The following is a 27,717-nucleotide window of genomic DNA, read 5'->3' on the forward strand; positions in this document are numbered from 1 at the left end:
GTGAAACTTTGGGAAGTTGTTTAATATACTCCGGCGAAGGTTTGTGGCATAGTACGATTGCCATAAAACTTTGGAAAGTTTTTTAATACACTCCCGCATAGGGTTTTGGCATAGTACATTTATCCTATGAATGATGGCGCGCATTTACACGAGCATTCGAGCACAGCGTGTTCGATCGATTTCAAATTGTGAAGACCATTTCCCCCCCTTCAAAAAANCAAAATAATTATAAAATATAATTATTTTGTATTTTATACTTTTTATTACAATACAATATTAAATAATAGTATTGTACTGTAATAAAAATGCTATTGCAAACATTTTCAGGAAACATAGTTATTCTGCAGGTAATGAATGCATCATTGTCAGTGTCTTACAGGTTTACTTTTTGTGAAAATTTTGTATTAAAACATTATCACATGTACTGTAAAAACTATAGCTAAAAAATAAACCACATACAGGATGCACTGACAAGCTCAACTGTATAGGAAATGCCTTATCTTCAATCCAAATTTTTCTCCTTAACAGGCTCTGCCATCTGCCACAGTAAGTCAGATAATCCAAAGTCTATGGTATTTACAAAATAATGATACCGCTACCTCCCCTATATTCTAAATTAGTTTATATAAAAAACCACCTAGAAAAATCCAAAAATACTTGATTTTTTGGACTCTATTCTAATTTCAAAATTAAAGTATTTTAATTATTTCATATTATGTTCATAAATTTCATAACAACATAACATAATAATATAAATTATCATTTATTTTCTAATAAATATTTAATTTATGTATATATAATTTAAAAATTGATAATATTGGCAAATAATACAATATTACCAGTTACTATTCAAATTTAAAAATTGATATAGTCAGTTCATCCCTAATAAAGATTATTATTTATATAGTATTATTACATACCTGTTCCAGCCACAGATGTGAATCCCTGCACGCCACTCTGATCAGTTGTTAAACCTGTAGTATCAGGCATTAACAATAGTCCAGGCACTAACTGGCGTCCCAATTTACCTTCACCATCTAATTTTTCTCCTATATAAAAATTTTAATTGTTAATTATAAAATTTTTAAAATAAATTTCGATTCTTATTTAGATGGATTACAAAACATTATAAGAACTGCATTTCATCTGTTAGTACAAGTGAATGGAAGAAAAAAAATGTAAACTCCATCAATATGCATAGTTAAAAGCAATTGGGGTTTTAAGTAGAAATTTTATACAATCCTTTTACATAAAATTTTGAAATGGACTAAATCAATCATATTTTAACAAAATAATATATATAGTATAAAAAAGATGAGAACTAATAATAATTGTATTATTATTTACTGGGTAAATTTCAGATCTTTCGATCCAAATTACTAAAATCAGTAAGCATTTCTTTTAAAGCATAGTATAGTCTATATGACCACTTTAAGATGATTAACATTTTCCTACACATCTGAATGAAAACTAATGATTTTTTGTATCCCAAATTTATTTCAATTAGAAAAAAATTAATAAAAATTTCAATCTAATTACTGTATTAAACTGTATCATACATAATTTTTAGTTTATGTATTAAATGTTATGAAATACTAGCTGGGGTACCTGGCTTCGCTCAGGGAGTTGATATGAGATTGTATGGTAGTTGGACTACCATTCTTAATGAAATGTTAACACTTCCCCCACGAAAAGTGTTAACAACCTCTCCCAGCAGGGAATTTCCAAAAATCCCTTCTTAGTGTACATTCTCGTGACGTACCCTATTAAAACATAATCAAAAACGCAAAAAACCACTTCTAAAATAGTATAATAAAAGCCGAGTTGTTCATGGGAAGCCTTAATCCTGTCCTTCTCTTCCACGGGGGAAATTTCGAAAAATCCCTTCTTAGTGTACGTTCTCATGACACACTGTAACTGTGTACCAAATTTCAATCTTCAACTTCTAATCGTTTGGGCTCTGTGCTTCTTTTTATTATTCGGAGTGGCTATTTCAAAGGGCAATTTTGGCAAATAAAAATAATATTGTCGACGATATCAACATTAATATTCAAAAAAAAATTTAGATCTGGCAAGAGCTCCTCCTCTTTTAAGTTTGGGCATTTGTATAAAATATAAATCAAATCAGCTTTTTATTAACAAATACACTAAGTACACTTTACACGGTTTTCACACTTTATTTTTGATTTATATTCAGTCACTGTATCACTTTGACTACTCACACTTCACTGTTTGTTTTTATTCACTCACTGCACTACTTTGGAATTTTCACTTCTTTTTCGGTTCTTCCCTTCGTTATTGATAAGAAACTGATGTTTGAACCCACGACAGATCTTGCTTTATATACCCCACCAATGGGTAGTCCCACCCATACAAAAAAGGCTTCGAATGATCTACAATGTTCCAGAACATTCCAGAACATTCGAGAGTGTTCTGAAATGTTCCACAATGATCTGGGATGTTTTCAGATGTTTCCAAATGTTCCAGAACACTCCGAAACATTCTGGAATGTTGTGGAATGCTCTCAAATACTCTAGACTGTTCTAGAAATTTCTAAAAGGCGAAACTTCCAGCCCTTATATCTTCAACAGCATGCCCTTCAGGTAAAAACGGGAACCTTCTTCATGGATGTGGGATAGAGGGCTACCACACCATATAACTCCCTTGATCATACTGGGACTCATTTTTGAGTTTTAGCGGCATGCACATTGTACACTTACATTTATAATATATATTGATTATCAATCACATATAGTGGGTATATTTTATTACATTACCAAAAATAAATCATCTAGTGATAAATTCTTGTAAATCTTACATCTTAATTCTATATTCATAAATTTATATACCTTCATGATCCAGAAAAGTCACCTTACGTCCTTTCTCAGATTCTTGGCCTTGCAGAACATGACAACCCTGAAATATAGTGTTTTATAAAAATGTATTAAATCTTACAATTATAACAACTATTTAGCATTTAGCATTTATAACTATATTTTTCATAAGTACAATATCATTACATAATATAACATTTGTGTGAAATTTAACTTTGAACTATTTAATCTCAATTTAAATGCAGTAATCCCTCTGTTTACATGTTCTCCACCTATGCAAATTCACCTTAACATGATTAAAAAAGTTTTAAATTTTAAATAAACAACTTTACAGAGAAGTAAATGATAGTTATATCAAAAAGTGGGCTTTTGTTATCAATAACCTCTATTTTTGTTATAAGGTGTAACAATTTAATTCCCAGAATGGCTGTGCAACATTGCATGTGACTTAATTATATCAAAATGGCATGTGCACTTGTATTTGCGACATTCATGACTAATACATGCATAAATTTCAAGCGATAGAGCTAGTTGCTAATTAGCTATTGGAAAGGTAATACAGTAGTTATCTGCTTGTACTCTTTGGCATAAAAATGGGGGACTGAAATTTAGAACAACATACCAATATTAAATTTTCTGTAAAAATCAACAAATGTGCTACTGAAACATTACATTAAGAGCTAGAAACTAAATATCAGAAAATGGAATGGAAATCCCAGAGCTCACCACACCTAAAAACGCATGCATGTGACACACGCTCAGTGGTGATATTCAGCGGGTTCGCACAGGTTCGGCCGAACCCATTGTTAACATTTTCAAAGTTTTCTGAACCTTGTTAAACACATGTAACATTTCTCAGTGGTTTTGTTTCTTTTAAACAATATATTAAAATATACGTATTATGATTGAGGAACACTCACTCAACAGTATGTAAATCAAAAAACAAATTAAGGTGGTGTGTTTTTTGATATATGTATTATACTTTGTAACACTACTAAACTAGAGCCTTATACTCCATTCGCCTTAGTCGACCGTTTCAATCTCAACTGAAACGAGGTTCAATCGCGATCGACTCAAGAGAGTTCTTGAAACTAGATCCAATCATAAGAGAGATCCCATAATCCCACGTGCGCGAGAAAATACAAGATGGCTGAAGAACACGTGTCGGGCTATCGACAGTGAAATAAAACAAATATTGTATTTTGAGAGATGATGACATCTGTCTATTATTAGATATATCGCAAGAAAAAGTATTGTATTTATTTCTAACCAAAACTTCCATTTTGTTTGTCGGTGTTCGTGACTTACTGCATAGTTATTTCAGTTTTATCATTGCGTGTAATATATATCTTTTTTTTATTTATATGGGTATCTTAAGGTCAGTTTTTGCGCTAATGTTGCTAATGCACCATTTGAGCGAAAAGAAATTGTTAAAGAAAAATTTTCTGTTAGCGAACCCTTTGTTAAATATTTCGAATATCACCACTGCACACGCTCACAGTTTAAGACCATGCTGGTGTATTTCTTTGATCACAAGAGAATAGTCCACTAAGAATTTATTGAACAGGGACAAACAGTCAACCAACAATGCTATTTAAAAGTGCTGCAGAGATGAAGAAATTCTGTTTAAAAAAAGACCCGAACTGTGACCTGGCAAGTCGATCATTCATCACATCAATGCGTCAAAAAACAATGCAATCACTGTGAGACGTTATCTGGACAAAAAGGCAATTATCCAATTAGATCATCCTGCCTATTCACCTGTATTAGCTCCCTGTAATTTATGGCTATTTCCAAAATTAAAGGCTAGACTCAAAAGACACAGATTTTATAATATAACTGATATCTAACTGAATGTGAGACATCTGCTCAACAGTATTCTGGAAAATGAGTTCCAGCCTGCTTCCAGAAATGGAAACACCATTTAAGACAATGTATATATGTACAAGGAGAGTACTTTAAAAGTGACAGTAGCAACTAATGTACAGTTCTGCATGTATATTTTTTAAAGGTGCATTCTGGGAATTAAATTGTCACACCTTATAGATGTATGTTTTTAAAAAATCTTTAGTTAAAGCTTTTTAACTAAAGATTTTTTAAAAATATACTTTTTTAAAGCTGAGTAAGAGTAAAACACTGTATTTGAGAATATTGAACAGATTTCTATTTTAAAAAACTTTTCATAGTATTATTTATGTGGTTTTCATTTACATATTGTTTTTATGAAACCAATTATTCGCATCAATGGAAGGATTACTGTATTTGCTTTAGAAAAATTTGTTTTAATGCAATCAATTCATTCCTTAAATTCACTTTGTGGACTGAAGCTTTTCTATAATGTATTGTAGATTGTAAAAACCTCTAATGCTTCATGCTTAGCACATCAAAATTGCTTATTATGAACCGATTTTTCCATTGTATGCAGCAAAAGTAATATCAGTAGAGTAAAGAATTCATATCCAAACAAAAACAAAATATATCTATTATAGTTGGTGTTTCCACTCTTCACGTGCATGTGCAGATTGGGGAGTAGAATAATGGAAAAACAAAAATTTTAATTTTGTTTTTCCATTTGCATAATTTTCATTGCTCACATAGTAAATTCCATTTCCTGGCATAGAGAGGGAAAAGTACTTTTGTCATCTAAAATTTCTTATAAGCCATTTACACTGTGTTCAGATTTTGGCAATTTTTTCAGCAGTGTACTCTGGTCCCACAGTACACTGCTGAAAAAATTGCCTGACCTCTTCTTCCTTTTCTTTAAGCTCATCTTCTTAAGTGTCTTTTCTATGTATGTTCCATGACAATAGAACCTTCTAGCTGCCTCCACCTGGCTAACTGCATCTTTGTTCTCTAGCACTTGTTGCAATGCTCTCTGATTTTTAGCATTCATAACAAAAGGCGTCCCACTTCCTGGCCTTCTTTTCCATTTTCCAGATATTTTATTGTTCAAAATATTATATACAGTTGATTTGCCATGGCCTTCAGCTAAAAAATGCTCCTCCACCAATTTTTTTGAGCGGTTCACTATATTTTCATAATTTGTACGTTTGTTAAAATGTTTGTTTGCTTATCTTAAATAAACCCAAGCTGGAAAAGCAAGAAAAATCCAAGTTATATCCTCTTTTCAAACCATTTTTTTTTGAATTGACTAACAAATGTTCAAAAACTTCACATTCTGTAACTGAGCATGTGAAATGGTGTAATTTTTGGCATGAAGATTTTAAAGTCATCTTTTTGAGTTCAAAAGTTATTATGCTTTAAGCTCAATCCAGATTTTATTTTTATCTCACCCCATTAGTAATAAAAGATGTTGCAGATATTTATCATTCCTTTATAGGTTATAGATATTTATCATTCCTTTATAGGTTATAGATATTTATCATTTCTTTATAGCATATTTTGCATAATGTATTAAAAAGTCATTTCAATTTTTTTAATTTATTGTACCTTCAAAAAATACTTTCTTTATGATGGATAAACTTTAACACTAAAACTGCCAGAGCAGTTATTTTGATGAATTCATTTTTCTACTTCATGTAATTTTTAAATATTTTTATTACAATTTTTGATTTTTTGTATAACGATGTTTTAACACTTTTGGAATTACTTCCATACAAAATATAGAAATGACCTTAATCCCTGTCAGTGCAATGCCCATTTATCTTACAGGCATTTATTTACCTTTGTTTTAAATGCATCTGTTCAGATTTATATGGCTGTACTGTACATGTTCAGTTTAGGAATATAATTCCTTGCTCTGTCTGCAGATGAAATTTAAAATAAAGTATTTTAGCTTTTTCAATTTTTTTAAATTTTTTCACAAGAAAATTTTCTTCCATTTAGTCCGTTTTTTGTCAGTGTTGTTGTTGTTAAATAATTTAATGTTAATTCTTTTATATTATTACCACATTCTGTGCTATAAGTGCTTAAAGCTAACACAGGGAATTTAAAAATGAGTTTTAAATGCATAATTTCTGAAAAAAAGGCTTTTAAAAAATTATTCAATAAAAATTCTATATATTTACTATGTTACTAGTTAGATATAGCCTTCAGCTTTCAAATAAAACAAGTTTCAACACTGTATCTTTATAAGAACTCTAATTCAAAGTACTAATGTTGGAACAACTAACATTAAAACCACACCTTTCATACTTTTCCAGCTTGGGTTTATTTAAGATAACAATTTCATAAGATATATTTCAGAACAATGTATTTTTTGAATGCTAATGCTAAACCTGAAGCAGTTTTATGAATAAATTGAAAATGTTTGTTTATCTTAAGTAAAACAAAGCTGGAAAAATAAGAAAGATACTATAATTTCATTTATTGAGATTTATTTTCTGATGTCATGTGACAGAGGGGAATGAATGATATGATGTAACAAGATCCAACTGAGGAGAGGGATGACATACATCAAACACCTGCAAAACTTTGACTGGGAATCAGATCAAATACCAAAAACAGCAGTTCTAATGCATTTCCTATGGAGTGCTAAGCCTAACTACCATGAAAATGCAGATGATAATGATAAAAAAAATAACTAAACTAAATTTCTATTGAATACATCATTACAAATCTTTGTCAATTGAAGAAAACAACAAATAAAATAAAAATAAATCATTATTCAATCGGATTCAAGCCCAAACTTTTCAAATGGAGCAATTATAAAAAAAAGCTAGAAAAAGTTATTTTTCATTGGTTTACAGTAAATTCAAATTATCTATAATCAAACCTATATCAGCAAATCTTTAATTATTATATACCTACTTAAATGAAAGAAAAAATCTTTAACACACATTAATAACAAAAACCATAACATTATTCAATTTCAAATATGCATGATTTTACAAAAAATCAACAAAGGACAATCCACAGAAACATGACACCTACAAAATGTCAGTACCAAAAATGTTAAGAAAAATTTAATTTTTATTCTATTTTTTGATAATGTGAAACATTGGCTGGCATTATGCCTAAAACTGCAAACTGATTAGTTTGACCAGCAGCAGCTAAAGTTCTTTTTAAAAAGTGAAATTCACAGTTTTTTGTAGGAAAAGCACCAGCTAATATTTTTCAAAACGTTAAAAATTGAAAGAAACTAAATTTTGAAAATTACTTAAGGCAGAGTTTTTCAACCACCAGTCTGTGAAAAAATTTCACCAATCCCAAGAAAATTATTTGATCATACTGAACCAGGTGCAATTCATTGCAGCTGGCATTTAAACAGCAATCTAGAATTACTGTACTTACTGTAATGTTACATACAGTGACCTTAGATAAGCATATATAAGCTTAATAAATAAACCTTGGATAAAACTGTAACAAATACTAAAAACAGATCCAAGATAGTCAATGCACACAAATAATACATCACAAATATAAAATGGCAGAAAAATATACACACACATACAAGAAATTTTATTTTAAATGTATACACTTTTTAAGTTATGTTACTATATTTTAGTTACAGTTAATGTAAACCATATTATTTTCAAGAAAAAATGTTGCATTATTTTTATGGAATATTTATGAAAATAGGTCAAAATCACTGATAATGACACTTTTAGGTAGTATATAACATAATACTAATTGTTTACATATATAACACTAACCAGTGGTTTTAGTGTTAAACTATTTATATAAATATTTTGTATCTAGTAAATTTGATTTATTAAAATGTGAATAATTACAAAATTAAATATATTTATTTAAATTTACTTTATAAATACATTTTAATTAAACAACTGTAACATTCTCATTTATGGGGAAAAAATGTATATGATAAATAGCTAAAAATTTAATAAAAAATATATTTATAACTAATATAATAAGCAAGACATTCTCAAGACTTGAAATTGCATATAAAAATTTAGATTTTTATATGCAATTTCAATTTTCTAAGTATAAAATTTAAATAACATAAAAAATTCACTGTTGCAATTTCTAATTTTAATTTTAACCAATAAAACTGGCTTTTGATGAAAGTTTCATCCATACAATTTATTTATTTTAACACTAGAATGTCTGGAGATGGTCAATTGACTACTTTTGATTTTCAGATGGACACATTTTCAATGTTTCTGATAATATCATTCTAAGATTTTGATTTTTAATAATTTTAGGGAAAGCTATTTCTGACTAGAAATCATTGTTTTCCAGGATAAAGATAATACTGATTTTACCAATGATGCCTGATAGCAGTAATTGACCATCTTCTGTTATACAACATATTTTTGTGTACTTTTAATGATAAAAATTTACTAATTTACCACTTATAATCTAAAAGGGTAAAGTATGTATGATAACTGAAAAACACATTTGCTATATAACTAGTTCTGACGGGGGGACAGCTGCCAGACCCAGACTTGCAGTTTTTACAGAAGTTTCCTGGCCTTTCAATGTTGCATGTGTTTCAGTTGTGTGTTGTTTGCTATTTTATAGATTGTGAAGAAACACTATGTATTATTTGCCTGCTCTTACTGCAGATAAAATTCTGAAAGCTCTGCAAGATATATCTCTGACTCAGTCTAAAGGTGAAGACTCAGATGAAAAGTGCAGTTTTGAGTCTAAGAACTGATGAAAAAAGATCTGCAGATAAAAGTGAAAAGAGGAAACAATATATATAGGTAAAAGTTTAGGCAATTACATTACCTTTTATCTCATGGAACTGTTCCTAAACAAGGGATGAAATGTTACAACAGATAATTTCTTTATATTACTCAAGCTGAAAAACCAAACTAAAAAAGAGAAATGCAAGCATTGTTGACATTTTGAATAAGGCTTGAAAAAAACTCCCATCTTTTGTAAAAAAGTCACAAGATCCCCTTCATTCCAGTGTTATTTACAAGGTGGAGGACATTACTCTAACATATCAAAAAAACACAAAAAGAATATGCTTAATCTTAACAGTATGCATTCAAGTGAAACAATTAACCGCTTAAGTTCTTTGCCCAAGTTAACTCAGGCAGTTTACATAGTGTTATGAAAAAATGATCCTTAATGGTATAACTTATCGAAAAACGTATGGGTTAGTTTATATACATCATTATCTATGACCTATGCAAATTTTACGATTTATTTTTGCCGCAAAATTTTTTTATAACATTTCATTAATTAGCTAATTAATTGTGCTATTGTTTTTTATGAGAGTTTTTTTTATTAAATTAATTAAATCGTTCTAAACTTCTATTAGACTGATTTGACTTCGATAAAATTTAAAAAAACACTATTAGTATAGATTATAAAAACATGTTTTTATAATATCAGCAGATTTTTTTGTTTTTTATTTAGTAGAAATTTTTATATATATCTTTTTTTCAGTCCCCCCATATTTTAATGGCATAAAAATTTTGTGTTATATTTAATATACTGTATATGGTAAACTAGTTCCCCTCCTGCTTTAAACTGATCTTCCTGAGGCCTACATGTAAACATCCCAGGAAAGCAGTCATCAGCTGTTCTCAAGGTCAACCGGTTTGTAGACAACATAGACTGCATGTGTGAATTTTCATGCACTGTCAAATGAAAGAATAACAATCCCTGCAGCTATATTTATCAAATAAAAGCATTTTTTTAGATTATTTTAAATTTTTTATATAGTTTTTCTGTAAAAACACATTTTTTCGGGGTATTTATTTTGCAGCAATTATTTTGGCTGTCAGATTCACTTTTAAGTGGAAATAATTATTTAATATAAAAAATCAATACATTACATAATTTTTCCCAGTAAAAATTAATTAGGCCTCAGGAACTAAACTCATTAATGAGAAAGCAAAGAAAAAACACCAGTGGCAGTCAACTTCTATAATAACTTAAAATGTGGTATAGATGCTATAGATCAAATGTCTCATAAGTACAGTGTTAGAGCCATGACAAGGTGCATGTCTTCTATAACATTCTAGATCTGCATATGATCAACTCACACACATTGTACAAGTTGATAAGTGGATCCAAGATTCCTTGACAGTCTTTCATGATGAAAATTGTTGAAGAGTTAGTTGTGTTGTACAGAAATCTGCAACTTCAATGTCTGGTAATGTCATCATTCCCGACAGATGGTAGTGATGCAGCTACATTTAAAGCTGCATCTGAAAATACTTACCAAATTGAACTTTGCTAGAAAAACAATAGAAAAGTAACTTGCTTTGCATGCAAAAAACTTTGTAGGTGGCATATGCCTAAATACAAAAAAGATCTGAAAAATATGTCAGGAGAATATGTAAAAATAAAAACATTTTTCTTAAAAATTTTTTTATTGTATAGATATATTCCTATTTAAAAAACATAAAAACCTAACTAGAATGAAACAAAATAAATGGAAAAACACAATATGAACATTTTATGATGAAAAAATAGCGAAAAATATGAAAAAAAATGGTAGAGGTCAATTGACTGCTAGAGAGCATTATTGGGGTCTGACTCAGTCCAGGCATTCAAATGTTAAGCTTTATTTTAAATTTATTCAAATTTTAAAAGATCTAAATTCTGACATATTATTCTTACATCTAGACCTGATGACTTAATTGCTGGTTTGCCAGGTTGAGGTCGAGAGTAACCCATTAACTGTAACATGGATTCAGCAGCATTTCGTTTTGCAGTCTTTTTATTGGATCCAGTACCATTTGTAGATAGTTCTCCCAAGGAACACTGAAAATCATGAAAAGAATAAATAAAATATTAATGACATTGAATAGCATTCAAAATACTTGTATCTAAACAAATACAAATTAAAAAAAATTATATTAGATAATAAAACATAGCAAAACAAATCTTATAATTAATATAAAAATGTAATTAATCATGTATTGATTAAAAGAAAATTTTTAATTCATAATAGTAGGTATGTACTGTACATTTTAATAACATTAAACAAATCATAAAAAATTCTAAACATGGATTTAATTTAGTGTTCAAACGAATAGTATATTCAGCCTGAGGCTGAATACCGAATATTCGGCCAAACTATTCGGATTGATTAACGCACTTACGAAAATTGGCGTGCAAACCGCATTATGGTAAGGACCCAGCTCTCTATTGGCCCGCTGTCACTATGCTTCGCCAATCGCGTTAATTCTTCACAGTTGTAGTGGACATACATGAGCATCATGGCAGTATGTGATAAGTGATGATATCAAATGTGGATAACAATCAAATGACCTACACATGTAAATAATGGAAAAAGAAGAGAGAAGGACCGCGAAGTGAAAATAAATATGAAATTGAGTTGATAACATAATCGAACAAGTCGAAGCAGCTTATTGGCACGAAATTCGCGGCCGTCAATGTCAAACAATTGTTGTCATAGACTTCAGAATGCTAAATGTTTGTAATGAAAGACACTTAGCATGCATGGGCAAAAGCCTGGGGCTGTTCGGGCTACCAAGCTGTTTCAAATCTGTGAAATCATAACTGTGACTTATACCTACGTCCTATCTGTCTCTTTTCTCCATTATCACCAGGCTGTGAGTCATGTAATTGTAAAATTGGAAATCTATGATGGAAAAGTATTATGATGTATGCATACATGGACTAGAGCGATAGAGGAAAGAGAAAGGGAAGAGCGTTTAAAAAGAAGGTTAGGCAGGGTCAGATCTCAAATGTGCGACGATTCTCAAATGAATAGGTGTATATGTCTGCTGATCACTGTAATTATAAATTGTGAATATATGTGACTATTATTATTTTCATTTTTATTTTGTGCATATTATCTATATATATAAAAATGAATGTATGTCTGTCTGTGTGTCTGTCTTATGTCCTTCGTGCATTACCACACCGTTTATCCGATTGCCGTGAAACTTTGGGAAGTTGTTTAATATACTCCGGCGAAGGTTTGTGGCATAGTACGATTGCCATAAAACTTTGGAAAGTTTTTTAATACACTCCCGCATAGGGTTTTGGCATAGTACATTTATCCTATGAATGATGGCGCGCATTTACACGAGCATTCGAGCACAGCGTGTTCGATCGATTTCAAATTGTGAAGACCATTTCCCCCCCTTCAAAAAATATCTCTATATATGCATTTGTGAACTGTTATTTACGATATTTGTAATAATTTTTGTTTAATCACTTTATTTCAACTTTTTTTTGCTAATTATGTATTCGCTCGAACTTCGTTAAAACCTTAACTGTACCCCGAACAACAACCGAAGTTGTAGGAAGAAATTCGCGTATTTTACCGATCTAGGTATCCCCCTTTTCCAAATTTTAATATCGACTCAAAATAATTTAAAAAGACAAATTACAATAAAACGGTTTATTATCCAACTATCAGAAATTTCACAACATGCCAAGGAAGAGAGGAAGGAGCAATTAAATAATTAAAATTATAAAGGATTTAAAAATATATATAAAAATGGGGAATATCGCACTTCTGACAATCGCTGCGAGTGTGTGGGCTAAATTTGGAGAATCCGTGTTTCTCGCATGGACAATTGTATGTGGCCGGCTCACGCATCGAAAAGCCTTCCGATTTATTCGTGTACACACCAGAGGGAAAAACAAAAAATATCGTGTATCCACAAACACTCCAATAAATAAATAGAATTGAAACGACACTTTGAAATGTTTTCCCGATGAAAATGAATAATAATAATAAGTTTCAATAAAAATGATAAAATGTAAATTGAATTTTATCATAATGAGTTTGCTTGAATTTCCTTTCTTCTGAGATCGCAGCAATGCGCGACGGGTAAGCTAGTAAGTTATAAAAAAATATAAACAAACAACACTAACCCGACAACATTAAATCTAAATACCAAAATGATTAATTTACTGTGTTTTTGTTATTTCTTATTCCTGTTTTTAGGTATTCGGCATTCGGCCGAATAGTGATTAAATATTCGATATTCGGCCGAATAGCAAAAAATAGGCCGAATACTGAATATTAACCAAATATTTGTTACATCACTAATTTAAATGCATCTATCTTCTTTACACTAACTTCTTAAATGCATCTAACTTCTTTACATTCTAAAATTAAAAATTTATAATTATGCATTACTACTGCTTCATACTTTATTATGAAAACATTGTCTGATGAAGAACTATGGAAATTCTAACAGGGTCATTCATTTTACAGTTAATCAAATCTCTGTTTTTTACTACATTCTCAAGAAACTTATAATCATGACAAACTGTATATTATAATAGTAATGATAACTGTTCAAAAATACATTAATATTATAAAATTAAAAAAACATTTGCTAACATTTAAAAGTTTTTATAAATACATTATTGATAAATTGCTTGCTTGATTGCAATAAGCTTAGTTGGAAAGATGTTGCATTTATTCATTTTGCTACATATTATATCATAATTCATATCGCATCTGATTTTAACATTCAGATCAACTACACAGATGTAAAATTACAAAAAGCACTTAATAAAATGAAATATTTTTTATTCCTTTAACAATTTCAAGTTTTTTCCTTTCTAATACATTTTCTTGGGAGTTGTCTGTTCCTGTTTTGCATTTCAAACTGGCTCATTCAAACAAAAACTGATTGCTTTGCCTTGTATTGCATGCATGGATCATTAGGCTTAACTCCAACTATGTCAATTCTTAACCTTTAAAAAAATAAAATAAAAAGTGTTTCAGAATAAGTTTTAGTTCTCTTTCCACTTAGTGAGCACTAAGATGGCTAGCTTCTGTTGTTAGTTTGTATTAATAGTTCCTTATGTGGACTCAAAGTTACATGCTGATTTATACTTACTAGAATCAGAGAAAAACATAATTAAAGAAGGAGAGATTAGTGAACAGGTTGTTAGTAGAAGAAACTTTTAACATTTATGCATTAAATTACAAATAAATGTTGCTAAATCGACAAGCACTTTCGACGATAATTATTTTTGTCTTCATCAGGTCGTTAAAAAATTAAAAATCCTTTTTTGAATACAAATAACAAATCGTTCCAAGCGTATTAACATTTTGGAATGAGAGCAATGGTAGAACATAAGAAAATTTTTTAATGAAAACATGCGCGGTTATAATGCGCATGTGTTAAACGCCTCCAAATTGTGGAGGCGTTTAACACATACATTGTTTGAGATGGTTATACAAATTGATCCACAAAGGGGGCAAATCAAGTGTAAGGGTGTTGCAGGGCTTTAATATGTTGGTAAGAAGGTCTTCCCAAATATACACAATATTTCTGTTATTGCAATGTCTTAGTATGACCACTTTGCCCTACAACGGGGTATGTTGGTGTTGTAACACCATTCTAGCTAGTTCAGTTTCATTCTTGCCTTCCCTGATAGAATATTGATGCTCTAAAATACGATAAGACAACATTCTGGTTGTTGTGTCAACATAATGGGTGCGACCACCCCCGACACATTTTCCAATGGGACAGAATAAACCCCTGATCCTTCAAGGGTGAATATAGGATCTCTGTCATCGGACAACAACCTCCTAAGATTTGGCCATGGAGAAACCAGCAGATAAAAGGCATGTCGCCTAAAAATATGGCAAATACGGACGGTGACATGACCACAAAATGGTATCATGGGCAGGACTATTGTGGATTCTTTTGGAAGATGTAGTGTAGTAGTGGAAAAGAATGATCTTTTTACCTTATTTAAGATGTAGATAAACTTGGCATTACTGTAGCTTGCCTCATTTACCGTACGGCAAATAATATTAAGTTCGGTATTGATAGTCACTTGGCTGGAAGATAAAAGAAAGGTCCTTCTTATTAAAGGTGAAATTTTCATTTAAAAATTTTCTTTTATTCTACCGTTGCTTTCATTCCAAAACGTTAATATGTTTGGAACAATTTGTATTCAAAAAAGGATTTTAAATGTTTTAATGACCTGACGAAGATGAAAATAATTATCGTCAAAAGCACTTGTCGATTTAGTGACATTTATTTTTAATTTAACGCGTATATGTTAAAAGTTTCTTCTATTAAATGATTGGCATGCTGTCCATCACTGTATTACAGGTTGTTAGTCCCTAGACAACCAAACCTAACCAAATTTTCTGGACTGCCCAAAACTGCAGAGGAAGGAAGTGATCAGTGGACAATCCACTGATGTCCAACTCTAGTAATAAATTCTAGGATACCCTTCCCCTGCCTGGTAACATCTTAGTCTTTCACATCAATCATTACAGTTGTAGTCAATCTACAAGCTTACTCTATCCCATCTTCTTTCTTTACTGACCAGTGGCGTTCAACTTTCAACTGTCCATGCCTGAAGATTGTTCATCACCAAATTGTAAACATTGCTATTCTTTAAACTTAACCCACTTTTATCCCTCCAGAGGGCTCCTGAAAAACATATAAGTTAGTGTGTGTGGTATATCTCACAGATGCCAGTTTTTATTCTAAAATTGTGAAATTATTGGCATTGCATTAAAAACTACAATTATATCTTTAATTTCTGCATTTTATCTTCTTTCTAACACTGTAAAATACTTGTAGATTGAAGGATGTGTTTTTTATGTTTATTTTATTGTAATTTGATCTGAAAGGAAGAAAAATAAATACATCAAATTTCAACTTGCTGTGGACTATTTCAAGTTTCACACATTGTCATCAGGTTTGTTTGTAATTGAAAATTGATAAATTGTTTTCAAAGTCAAAAAAATAGAATTTTCTTACTTTAGCAGGAGGTTGTCAGTAGAGCTAGGAATCATCCCCACTTCTAATGTAAAGAAACTACAAATTGGTTTATTATCCTGTAAAAAAATTCCCTTCTTAGTTAGAAGTAGGGTTTCTCTTTTCCCAGTCTTTTGCTTGTCTGGGGATTCAGGAAAAAAGTGAACTGTTTCCCAGGATCCTGGGATATAATTAATTATTTTTAAGATATAAAACAAATCTTAAAATTGAATGATATAATTATTTTTCATTTTTAAGTAACTTAATATGTCCTGCAATCTCTAAAATAATAATAATAATAATACTGTGTAAATTATGTATAAAAAATTACTTTTGAATTATGCAGAAATTTTCACAAATAGAAAAAGTTTATTAAAGTTTGTTGGAAATTGCTTACAACAAAAATGACTTTGAATTGAGTTAAAAATTTTAAGAAAAAAAATGAACTTAGATCAAACATCTAACTTGAAAGGTAATTTTCATTTTTTAAATAAAACATAATACAAAATATTATTGTAAATTTTTATAATAAGACTTTAAAAAGCAGAAATGGTCAATACTCCAATCACTCAATTTTATTCTTATTTTACTAAAGAAAAGTCCTGCTACCAAGAACGCCCGTTCCAATTCAATTGACGTGGATGGAATTGTGTTTAATGCATTTACGAGAAGACAGATGTTATGTGTTTTTTTCACCTGTAGCCTGGAAGATTTCTAGTTTGTTTTCGAGATGCTGTCTAGTATTCTTGATTTGTGTACCTCAGCTGCTTTAATAGTGGCATTGAGCTTATAGCCCGATAATTCGGCAGTTCATTTGGCTTTAATAATCAGGTTTACGATTAAAAACTTCATACCTGCATACTTTGTACTCATATCCTTGCCCAATTTGCACAATCTGGCATAATGCAGTTATTGAAGCTACTGGGCATAGTTATTTAAATTAAAAATTAAGACAGCATAAGCACAATTGTTCCAGATATTACAGGTTCTAACAAGTAAAGAATTGTTAGAGTCCTGTCACAAATAGGCTACATATTGATTATTGACAATCTGTAACATGCAAAAATTTAAAAAACTAATAAGCAGGCTTAAAATTAATAAATACAAATGTATTCTGACAATTTGAGTTAATTATACTTTCTAATTGCAAAATTTCCTCAACCTTAACACAAAATAAGAAATAAGTGAATTTTTAAAAAATTTGTGGGATTTCCTGGGATGAGAAGAATTTCCCAGGTTAAAAAACAGCCTGGATCCTTGATCCCATTGGAAAAACCCTAGTTAGAAGTCAGTCAAATTATATTGTTATTGTTTTATTGTACTCAGAAGAATGTTTTCTTTAATACTTAATAGTTTTGTCAGATCACATTGATTTAATTAATTTTTTTAAAGCAATATAGTCATGTAGTTATCAACAATTGATTACCTAAATTTAAAAATTAATATCACTTCAAATATTATAGAAAGTATCAAATTTTTTGCTGATTGCTTAAACAGGAATGTTTTCTATTTTCTATATGAAAAATAAAGCAAGCAAAGAAATAATGCATAGGCCATCAAAAATTTGGCAATTTATGACATGATGTCAAATGCATAAATTGCTAGCTTTATAACTTAAAAAATTTTCACAAGTTTATCTTATAAATGCATTTGTCACAATGCTAGAATAACATTGTTACAAAATTTAAAAATTTTACCATTTGCACGGTTTACATTATCAAAATTAATTTTTATGTTTTTGTTACACAGATTTATCTGCAACATGATGGGATAAAAGTCACATTGTTGTAAATAAATGCATTTTGATTTGTCCATTTGAAATGAACTAAAATTGGTTTTCATGGTAGAAAAAAAGCAGAAAATATAAAAAATGTTATTTTTGTAAAATCATATGTATTTAAATTATTACTGCATTGAATCATGCTTGTTTCAAGTTATGCTTACAAGAGTTATATCCACATAATTTTCATGCAACTTTTTATATATGACCTGAGCTGTGTGATGTCTGAGATGCTAGTATTTTTTTCTCTTGAAAAACAGTTATGCAGTGCAAAAACTTTGCATTGCACATTCTCCAACTCAAAAGGTTAGGAAGATACTATAGTAGAACTTGTCTATTAGAAAGTCCCTTAATAGCAGATGTATTTGAATATCTTGCTTAAAAGCAAGATACAGTAGAGCGTTGTTTATCCGAATCAATTGGGGACTGCGGTTGTTCGGATAACTTATTTTTCAGATAACCGATTATGTACGAAAAAATATCCCATGTTGAAATTTTTCTCCGTTGTGTGTCGCTTTGCGTTGAATTTTCATCGATGTTAAGCCTAATGTAAACTTTTTAAAATAATAATCGTGGCTATTGTATCGTTAAACATTATTTCTTTATTTTGTACAAACAAACTAAATATATTGAAAAATATAAAAACAATAAAAAATTATACTTCAGAAGTTAATTTAGTATCAAAAACAAAAAATAATATTTGAGTAGCCCAAGACATAGCCAAAGATTGCAGTGCCACAGCACTAGCGAAAATTTAAATTTGCCAACTGGAATTCTTTTGGATAACCAACGTTTCGGATAACCGACTTTCGGATAAACGACGCTCTACTGTATTCAAATACATCTGCCAATACTGCTACACTGGCAAAATCCTATACATTTTAATGTAGTTTGGCTTATAGCAAGTTACACATAGGCAAGATTTTCCTACTAGAAAGTTATTTTCATGCATCACCTACAAAATTAGTTTACCCATTAGCAAGTTTGAAAATGCTTCCCTACCTGTCTTCCCTCATCTAATGAAATTGGTTACAAATCCTGCACTTGCTGTGCTGTGGTAAGGACTGCATTTTGACCTTGAGCTGAGAAAGTGAAGATTGGCAAGCAAAAATCCAACACATGATTTGTATTTAAAACAAAAATATGAAACTGTACAATTGATTGAAAGTGGATGAAAGCAAAATAAAAAGGTTGCTAAAAAGTTTAGTGTGAATGAGTTAATAATTTCATGCATAAAATACAAGATGAAATTTCAAGAGAGTTTCAGCTTAGAAAGAAAGCCAACATCCATGCAGAGATAAAATTCGAGCAAAGGAGGAAAGCAATGAAAAAAAGGCAATAAAAGAAGTATGATAATGCCTACCCATGCTCAAGCATCTGAAGCTTTGGAAATATTGAAAAAGTTCCTTGAATCTCATGATAATGGCTTGATTGCACTTCACTCTTTGTACAAAGTTGGAGAATTTTTAACAAAATTGTTCATTGGTAAAAAACACAGACATCAATTACAGATTTTTGTAATAAATTTCAATAATTAAGAAATTAATAAATACAATAGTGTATTCTGAAAAGAGTTTGTTTAATAGCAAGTTCATCTATTAGCAAGGGACTTTCTAATAGACAAATTCTACTGTATTTTTTCAATTTTTTCAAATTTCATGTAAAACAGACTTTACAAGAAAAGTCACCTGGTTTCTCACAGATGCTACATGCCCCAGGAATGTTTTAATAGTGCAATGATAAATTCAGCTGAGTAACTACAATGGCCACTTCATTCTTATAAATTCATATAACTTTATGCAAATTAATATAATGTCACTAATGTATGTAATAATTAACTTCAAGTTGGCTTTTATATGCATCAGTACCTGTTCTAATCTACCTTTACAATTGTTTACGTGATCTTATTACCACTGTTAGTGGTATCAAAAGCATGCAAACAATGTTTCCTTGTGGTTAAATTAGTAGCTGCTACGATTCCATAAATCAACACACACTTTTAGTTAAATTAACTGGCTGGGCTTTCAAGGAAGCCTATTAGCATGACTCCAATTCTTTCTATTCCATAGAAAGAATTGGAGTCATATTCCAAGTATTATACAGCAGCATGGAATCTTTTCAGCTAAAGCTGAAGCTCCCAGATGGAAAAGGTAAGTTGTCAGATTTCCCTTCCATCTGGATGCTTATTATTCATCTTTTCTTTACATCTCCAAGTATAGAAAATCCTTGTTAATTAATTTGAACTTGGATAGTTAAAAATCCAGTTAGTTCATAACTGTACTATTATGTCCTGGCCAAGGATATAGAGATTTACATGTTAAGGAATTTGGTTAGTTCAAAATATAGTTACTTTGAAATTCAAAATGAAAATTCTATCCAAACTGAGATATGCTTATGTTAAATTATATGTTTAGATTGAAGTTCATATGCCTCCATACTATAAGAAAATAATAACCATAAGCAATTCTAATCTGGTCAACACAGCTTTGCTTTTAGTCTGCGGCACCCATAAATTGGGTACTTTGGGGATGTATGCCTTTTTCATCTGTGTTGTCCTTTTCCTAATCTCCAAATTCCATGATCAACAAACAACAGAAAATTCATGACTTCTAGCCTATTTTGCAATTTAAAAAAAAGCTAATAAATGATATTTCTCCATTATCCCATGCAACTTTGTCACAGGTTGACCAAAACTACATTCTTTGTTTTCAAGACCAAGATAGCCCTGATCTCAACCAGTGCAACCTTTTGTAAATGCTGATCTGACTTTAAATCATAATTTGAAGCTTCTTGTATAATGTATGATGCCTTTTTTTTTATAACCCATACCCTCTTTTTTATAGTCTGCAGGTGCCACTGATTATAGTAATACATTTTCATGTGTTATCTTACCCATCAACTACTCTTTTTCTCTTATAAAACATGACTGGATTTCAGGTTGCAAATTGGGAAACAAATAGCAGATTGAGATATTTGTAGAGAGCTACACTACTAGATTTGGGCAATTTAATACTTTTTGAGCTATTTTAAAAATAATTTTGGCTACATTTTGAGAATTCTGCTTTACTTTTTTTTATAAAACCTATCTGACAATCTATGGGGTTTTCACCTGACACTTGCAGTTTATTTATGTCAGTGTTTTTCAACCTTCTTAAATATGCGACCCCTTTACAAGTTAAAAAATTCTGGCGACCCCCCTTGGGCCATATTAAAACTATATCAGTGATTTTAAAAACTATGTATTTAATTTTCTTTCTGTTAAGACAAATTATTGTTGATTGAAATGAAAATTTCAGAAGAATCGACAATAATTTAACACATAAAGTATGAAACTTCCTTTAATTAGGCACAGGGAACTGTTGACTTTTTTTTTTTTTTCTTTAGGATCTTAATTTTCAGCTTCTACTTTTCTACTTTTTATTTCCTTTTGCAAATCAGCTCAACACTTTTTCCGCTATCATTTTCTGGGGTGGGCCGTAATTCTCGCTGAAATTGTAGTTTTTTTAATGTAGTGTAGGACCTACAAACACTTGTCTTTTTCTTCTACCCGTGACCCCCGTGCAAGGCTTTGCGACCCCATCTGAGGGTCGCAACCCACAAGTTGAAAAACACTGATTTATGTTATTATTAATAATTTTTAATTAATAAAAGCAGCATTCTGTATACATAGCTATCATTTGCTTAATAAGTTAAATCATTTACATGATATTTGTATATATATTTTTGTACATATGCCAAGTCTTGGATAATTCAAAGTTGCAATTATTTTGTCCCTTAAATTTCAAACTAACAAGGATTTCCTGTAGGTTCATACATTCCTTTTTACTTGCTATGTATCTTTGTATAAAATTTTTCTGCCACCATATCTCATTTCAACTAAACTGATAACATTTTTTGATTTCTTGTGGCTAAAACAAAATTTTAACCATTTCTTATTTACAAAAGTGCACTGAATGCAATAGAACAGTGGTGCCAAAACTATAATCCCAGGCTAAATCTGACCCACAGCACACATGAATCCAGTCCAAAAATGTATTTGACACATCACTTATAAATTATGAAAATAGACATACTTTTAGTATATACAGAATATACAATATATTTGTGTCCTGTCTACCTATGACTTATGCACAGTTTGGCCTGCCAATTAAGCAGTTTGAGCACCACTGTAATAGAACATTGGGATGCCACCTGAAGTCTCACCTTCTCTCCAGATAAAAAGCACATGCACAGATTTGTCTCCTAGACTCCATTGATTGCCAATTCAGCTCTCCCTTTGAAACTTCAAAATTCTGTCATATGAATAAATGGTTTCCACTTCTCGTCATCCTTAACCTGATCCAATTGCAATTATCTCTTCCAGACAAAAACTGTAAGGCTTGCTTCTACCTAATATATTTAGCCTCAATATAAACCATCACTTGCATAAATCATCTATTACAAATCACATCTACAACCATAGTTCTTACAATTGTGGCTAGATAGTCTTTGGATAAGGATAAAAGTATTTCTAATGGCAAATTGAGACATAGATTTGTTCCTGAAGCCACTGTTTGGCCCATAACTTTAAAGATTTCTGAAAGACATACTAACAGTAGAATCACAACAGATTAATGTTTCAGAATAGAAAAGAGAGAGAAGTCGCCCCAGGAATTGTGCCTACAGTGAAATTTTATAATCACTTTCTAGAGGAAAGTTAGCAGATCAATTATCCTCTCTTCTGAGTATCATAACTGGAGTGATCTGATGAAGTTCCAGAGTAAGTTGTGTGGTAGACTGTGGAAGTTGACATTGAGAGTCAGGAAAGTAGTACTAGAGCCAAGAAGAAAGCACTAAGTTAATGTCAGTCTACAGAACTAGGCATTTCAAGAGAGAGGCATTCCTTTTCTTGCCTACAATTATTTTCTCCAGCAAGAAATGGCAGATCAATGGACTTCCTAGTTGTTGGTGGTAACAGAAATCTCAAAAACATAACAATAGGTATAACTAACTACATCTAAATTACCAAATGTCTTCTCAATAGATCTCATATGCAAATTTTCACAGATATTATCAACAGAAATTAAAAGGCTAGAAAATTTATGGTTTTGCCTTAATTTTTATTGTTAATATATTACACGTTATTTTATAAGTTCATTTTACAACATTTTTGTTAATTAAATTTGTTAAATTTAAATAACTTCAATTTTAACATTACCTGCATGATGAATTCTCTTTGTCTTGGTTCACCTCTTTCAGCAATAACTGTGTAAATTGGTTCACGTTCTTTTTTAGCTTGCTGGATTTGGATCAGACGACTGATGGGATTTATACCTTGGCCATATTGGGGATCAGCCTTTTGTTCCTAAATTAGTCAGTGACAAAAATATAATTAAATAAACTGATTTACTATTTTTATTTTAATAGTTACATTTAACTGAATAAGCTACTTCAATATAAAACTGCATACATACTTTATTACATTCAGTATAGGCAATGCTCAAACTGGACAATTTTCTGTCTGATTTCTAAGTATAGATACAAGCAATTATGTGAAACATTGGCAGTAATGCATCAAATTCATAAAATTTGATTTTAAGTGTTCAACTTAAGTTTGCTAAAATTAGAAAAACTGTGACCATTGCGAAATAATTAATATTAACAAATATATCATCAAAAGAAGCATAATTTCGTAACAATTACATTACAAATTTTACTTTAAAACATCAGATACAAACTAGCATTTTCAGCTAATATCTATATTTGTAAGTTATTTGAATGCCTTAGAATATAAATATATTGTCACTGTAAAAATATCTTAAAATTTATGCTGTACCATCTATAGTGATAACTTACATTTCAGAAAATTTTCAAATCATAATTTAACACCAGCTTTCGAAACAATAAAATTTAAGACATTCTGATATTTCAAAGAACAAAACACAAACACACATGCACACACTGATACATCTAAATTTAAAAATGATTTACTGTTAGCCGAATTTGCTAATAAGTAGCCTACATTTTAAAGTAAATTTGTAAACTGTTGAAAAAAAGAACTATGCTTATTTTGATTTTAATTTTTCATAAAAAAACTCAGCATGAAACATTTATAATAATGTAAAAGTAAATGATTTATTCTGTTTTTTAAGAGTCTAATAAACCCTAAATAATAAAACCTGCATATAACAAAACTCATTAAAATTGTTTCTTTAAATTTAGGATGCATTTCTGACATTTTCAATAGAGAATTTGATGATAAATTGCTTTTAATTCAAATCAACTGTTATAAATTGAAATATTTTGAACAGTATATTTTTCATTCATTACAAAACTTTCAGACAAAATTTATAGCAATCTCATTAAATTTTAAACAGATTTACAAAAATAATTTACAGATTTAATTTCTCAAAATTAATGTAGTAAAAGACTAATTATTTATTACATATTTAATTTTTGCACTTATCATCAATGATAAAAGGATAAAAATTTGTTAATATCAATATTCATAAAATAAAAACACACATGAAATTAAAATTAATTTTTTCCAATATATAATTTAAGTGTAAAGAAATGACATACAGTATATATATTATATATATATGATAGGAAAAGAATAAAGAATGCATATTAATCTAAATAAAATATAAGTTTAGACAAAAAAAGTTAAAAAATAATTATAATGATAAAGTACAAATTAATAAATACTAAAAGTAAAGGCAAAGCTTATGCAATGTAAATATTATTTTATATTAATTAAGACAAACTAAAATAAAGAATTAAACACTTATATTTTAATATGTATCATTTTAAAATCTATTAATAACAATAATAATAACTGTTAATTTTCTATCATCAGTAATATATTACTGATTTACATTCTTTAAATTTTTTAAGTATAGTCATCCCTTCCCAACCAAGAAAGATTATGTTCCATAAAAATAATGCATTGATAAACTATGGTTGATAAAACAAACTATGGTCAATAAAAAATTAGGGAAAGAAGGAAAACTATGACACTGAATAAATGTTTTATAATAATAAAATAACTAATTTTATATGAAAAATACAACAGTGTAATAATACTTTTTATAAAAAAGTTCTTTGGTGCACTCTATGACAATACATATAGTAAATAGAGATTAAAAAAAAGTCTTTTGACATTAAAACATTTAATAACAAGCAAAATGCAAGTACTTTCAATGAAACATCATCATCATCATAAGGCAAATAAATGTTATAAATAGAATTTTATTTGTCTGATGAAAATGACAATGTGTTGTTCAAAGTACTTGATTTTTGCTTTTTAATAAGTATTTTAATACCAAAAGACAGTTCGTTTACTTAAACCAGAAGAAACCAAAAAATCTTAAATCTATTTCAAAAAGATTAAGAAGCATCACAACTCTAAAAAAGCTAAAAATTAAATCCTGGATAATTTTACTTTTCAAATATTTTAAAATTTCTTTATAGACATGAACAATGCTTCCAATTCTTCAAGTCCAAAAATATATTTTATGACTGAATCAATGTTTATATAACAAACAATGTGGTTGCAACCATTGATATTAAACAATAAAAGAGAGAATGTATTTATGTTTTTAAGTTTTGATATAAATATTATTATATTTATTTACTTTTATATCTCTTGTATTTTAAATTGTATGAATGTTCTATTGATTTATAAAATTCTTCCATTCTTTTTATTTTAAATTATTTCTGTTGCATTTAATATGTTTTTCAAATGTTCTTTTTGTTGTTTTTCATTTAATTTTGATGTTCCAACTAAAAAGGCCCATGAAAGTAGGTTGAAAACGTTTTTGCTTGATTAAATTACTGCTGGAGTTATACAAGGTGTACTGCTTCTTTCATTTGAAAGAATAATGTCATTTTTTGTATTTAACTATAAATAATTTTTTTAATCATATAAACTTTATAAATAAATCATTCATTTTTACTGTGATTCAAAATACAGTAAAACCCATTTAAGCCAACTGTCAAAAACTGTCAAAAAACAGTTGTCTAAAGGAGTCATCTTAAAAAATATGCTTTATCAAGAGTATAAAAACACAGTAAGTGGTACAATTTATGTAAATAGTGTACAAAATACTATACAGAAATATTTACAATACTATAACTGTTAAATACTAATTATGATAAAGATTTTAAAAACTCATGTATATTTTTTTTTATTAAACCTATATTATAAATATTTTTCATAACACTTTCATTAACTCTATTACCAGAAATCTTGGAAACTGAAGTTGACAAGGAATTCCTGTAATTCAGTAACAATTTTGAAACTCATCTTAAATAAAATTAACAAAATATTTAAATTTACAAAAATGAATGTGTCATTAATTTAAAGAAACCAAAGGAACAAAATGCAAATTATTTGATTTGTAAGCCTTAACAGATTACTTTGAAAATTTTAAATACTTTATAAAATTTTATCAATCAAATTGCTTATTAAAATTTGTAAATTTTAAGAAACACTTATCTATATATATAAAAATGAGGATGTTTGTTTGTTCACTATACATTCCTAGGCTGTTAGACTAATGCTATGAAACTTGGCAGTTATGTTCAAATACTTTCACTTATATCATGTCATACATCCCACCCCAAAATATTGCTTACATTTCATAAATCAATTAATTTCTATCTACATTCAATTTGCTGATTTACACACAGCACCATCTATTGGCAATAAATTTAACAAAACAATAAACTAAATATAATTCTTACAAAAAAAAAATATAATTTAAAAAAATATATATTATATTCACTTAATTACTGTGACAATGATATAGCATGAATTAGAAGTGCAATGTCATTACTGAGACAGGTAGCATATAGCACTTGCTTGTGTGGAATCAAAAGTGTTTAAACCTGTGAAAGCCTATGAATTACCTATAAGTATTTAATTTTCCACATCTAACAACACAGGTGTTTTTATTTCTGAAAGATACTTTCTTAATTCTAATAAGCATCCTCCAGTAGCCGAAAAGATAAAACCACCAAACAATGGTAGTTAGTTAGTTGTGGGTTTGAGCATGGCCAACAAGCCAGTCACGTTGAGTTTTCTGGATTTTCTTCACATTAGTAACACCTAAATAGGGTCCAGCTTCCCATAAAAGTCTTCCTAGGGTGCATTCCCCTCAGCAGAATGCTTACATGTTGTGTTGTCATAACCAAATAAACCAAGCTAAATCTAACAAGCAATTATTTATTATGACATTGTCACAATGCCTGGCTGCAACTTTTCGTCAGAATGTTCTGAATTCTTTTAGTGGTGGTCTTGCCCCTGTACATCATACTTTACCTGTTAGCAATAGTCATGTTGGTTATCTATCTAACTCAGTTCAGGGAAAAATTTTGAATCAAAATAATGTGACTTCCATTCCAAACTGTATATAGTTAATTTGGGCCTCCTGTCATAAGCTTTCTACATCTGGTCTTGACTTTCATCTATCTATACTTACCACATAGTTTGCACAATCTGTTGCCAAAATTT

General features: G+C 29.7%; 1 protein-coding gene across 1 annotated transcript in view; it reads right to left on the reverse strand.

Annotated features, from left to right (window-relative positions):
- LOC111633718 (double-stranded RNA-binding protein Staufen homolog 2-like) overlaps positions 1 to 27,717 on the reverse strand; it is a 140,067-nt gene that overhangs the window by 54,234 nt on the left and 58,116 nt on the right. The window contains exons 5-8 of the mRNA XM_023378331.1: positions 23,419 to 23,565; positions 11,340 to 11,483; positions 2,850 to 2,916; positions 921 to 1,049 (exon numbers count right to left, since the gene is read on the reverse strand). Coding sequence (XP_023234099.1) covers positions 921 to 1,049; positions 2,850 to 2,916; positions 11,340 to 11,483; positions 23,419 to 23,565 — 487 coding nt within the window. The remainder of the gene's footprint in view (positions 1 to 920; positions 1,050 to 2,849; positions 2,917 to 11,339; positions 11,484 to 23,418; positions 23,566 to 27,717) is intronic.

Source organism: Centruroides sculpturatus, unplaced genomic scaffold (assembly GCF_000671375.1).
Source record: "Centruroides sculpturatus isolate CEXI.00-Female unplaced genomic scaffold, Cexi_2.0 scaffold850, whole genome shotgun sequence".
Taxonomy (NCBI): domain Eukaryota; kingdom Metazoa; phylum Arthropoda; class Arachnida; order Scorpiones; family Buthidae; genus Centruroides; species Centruroides sculpturatus.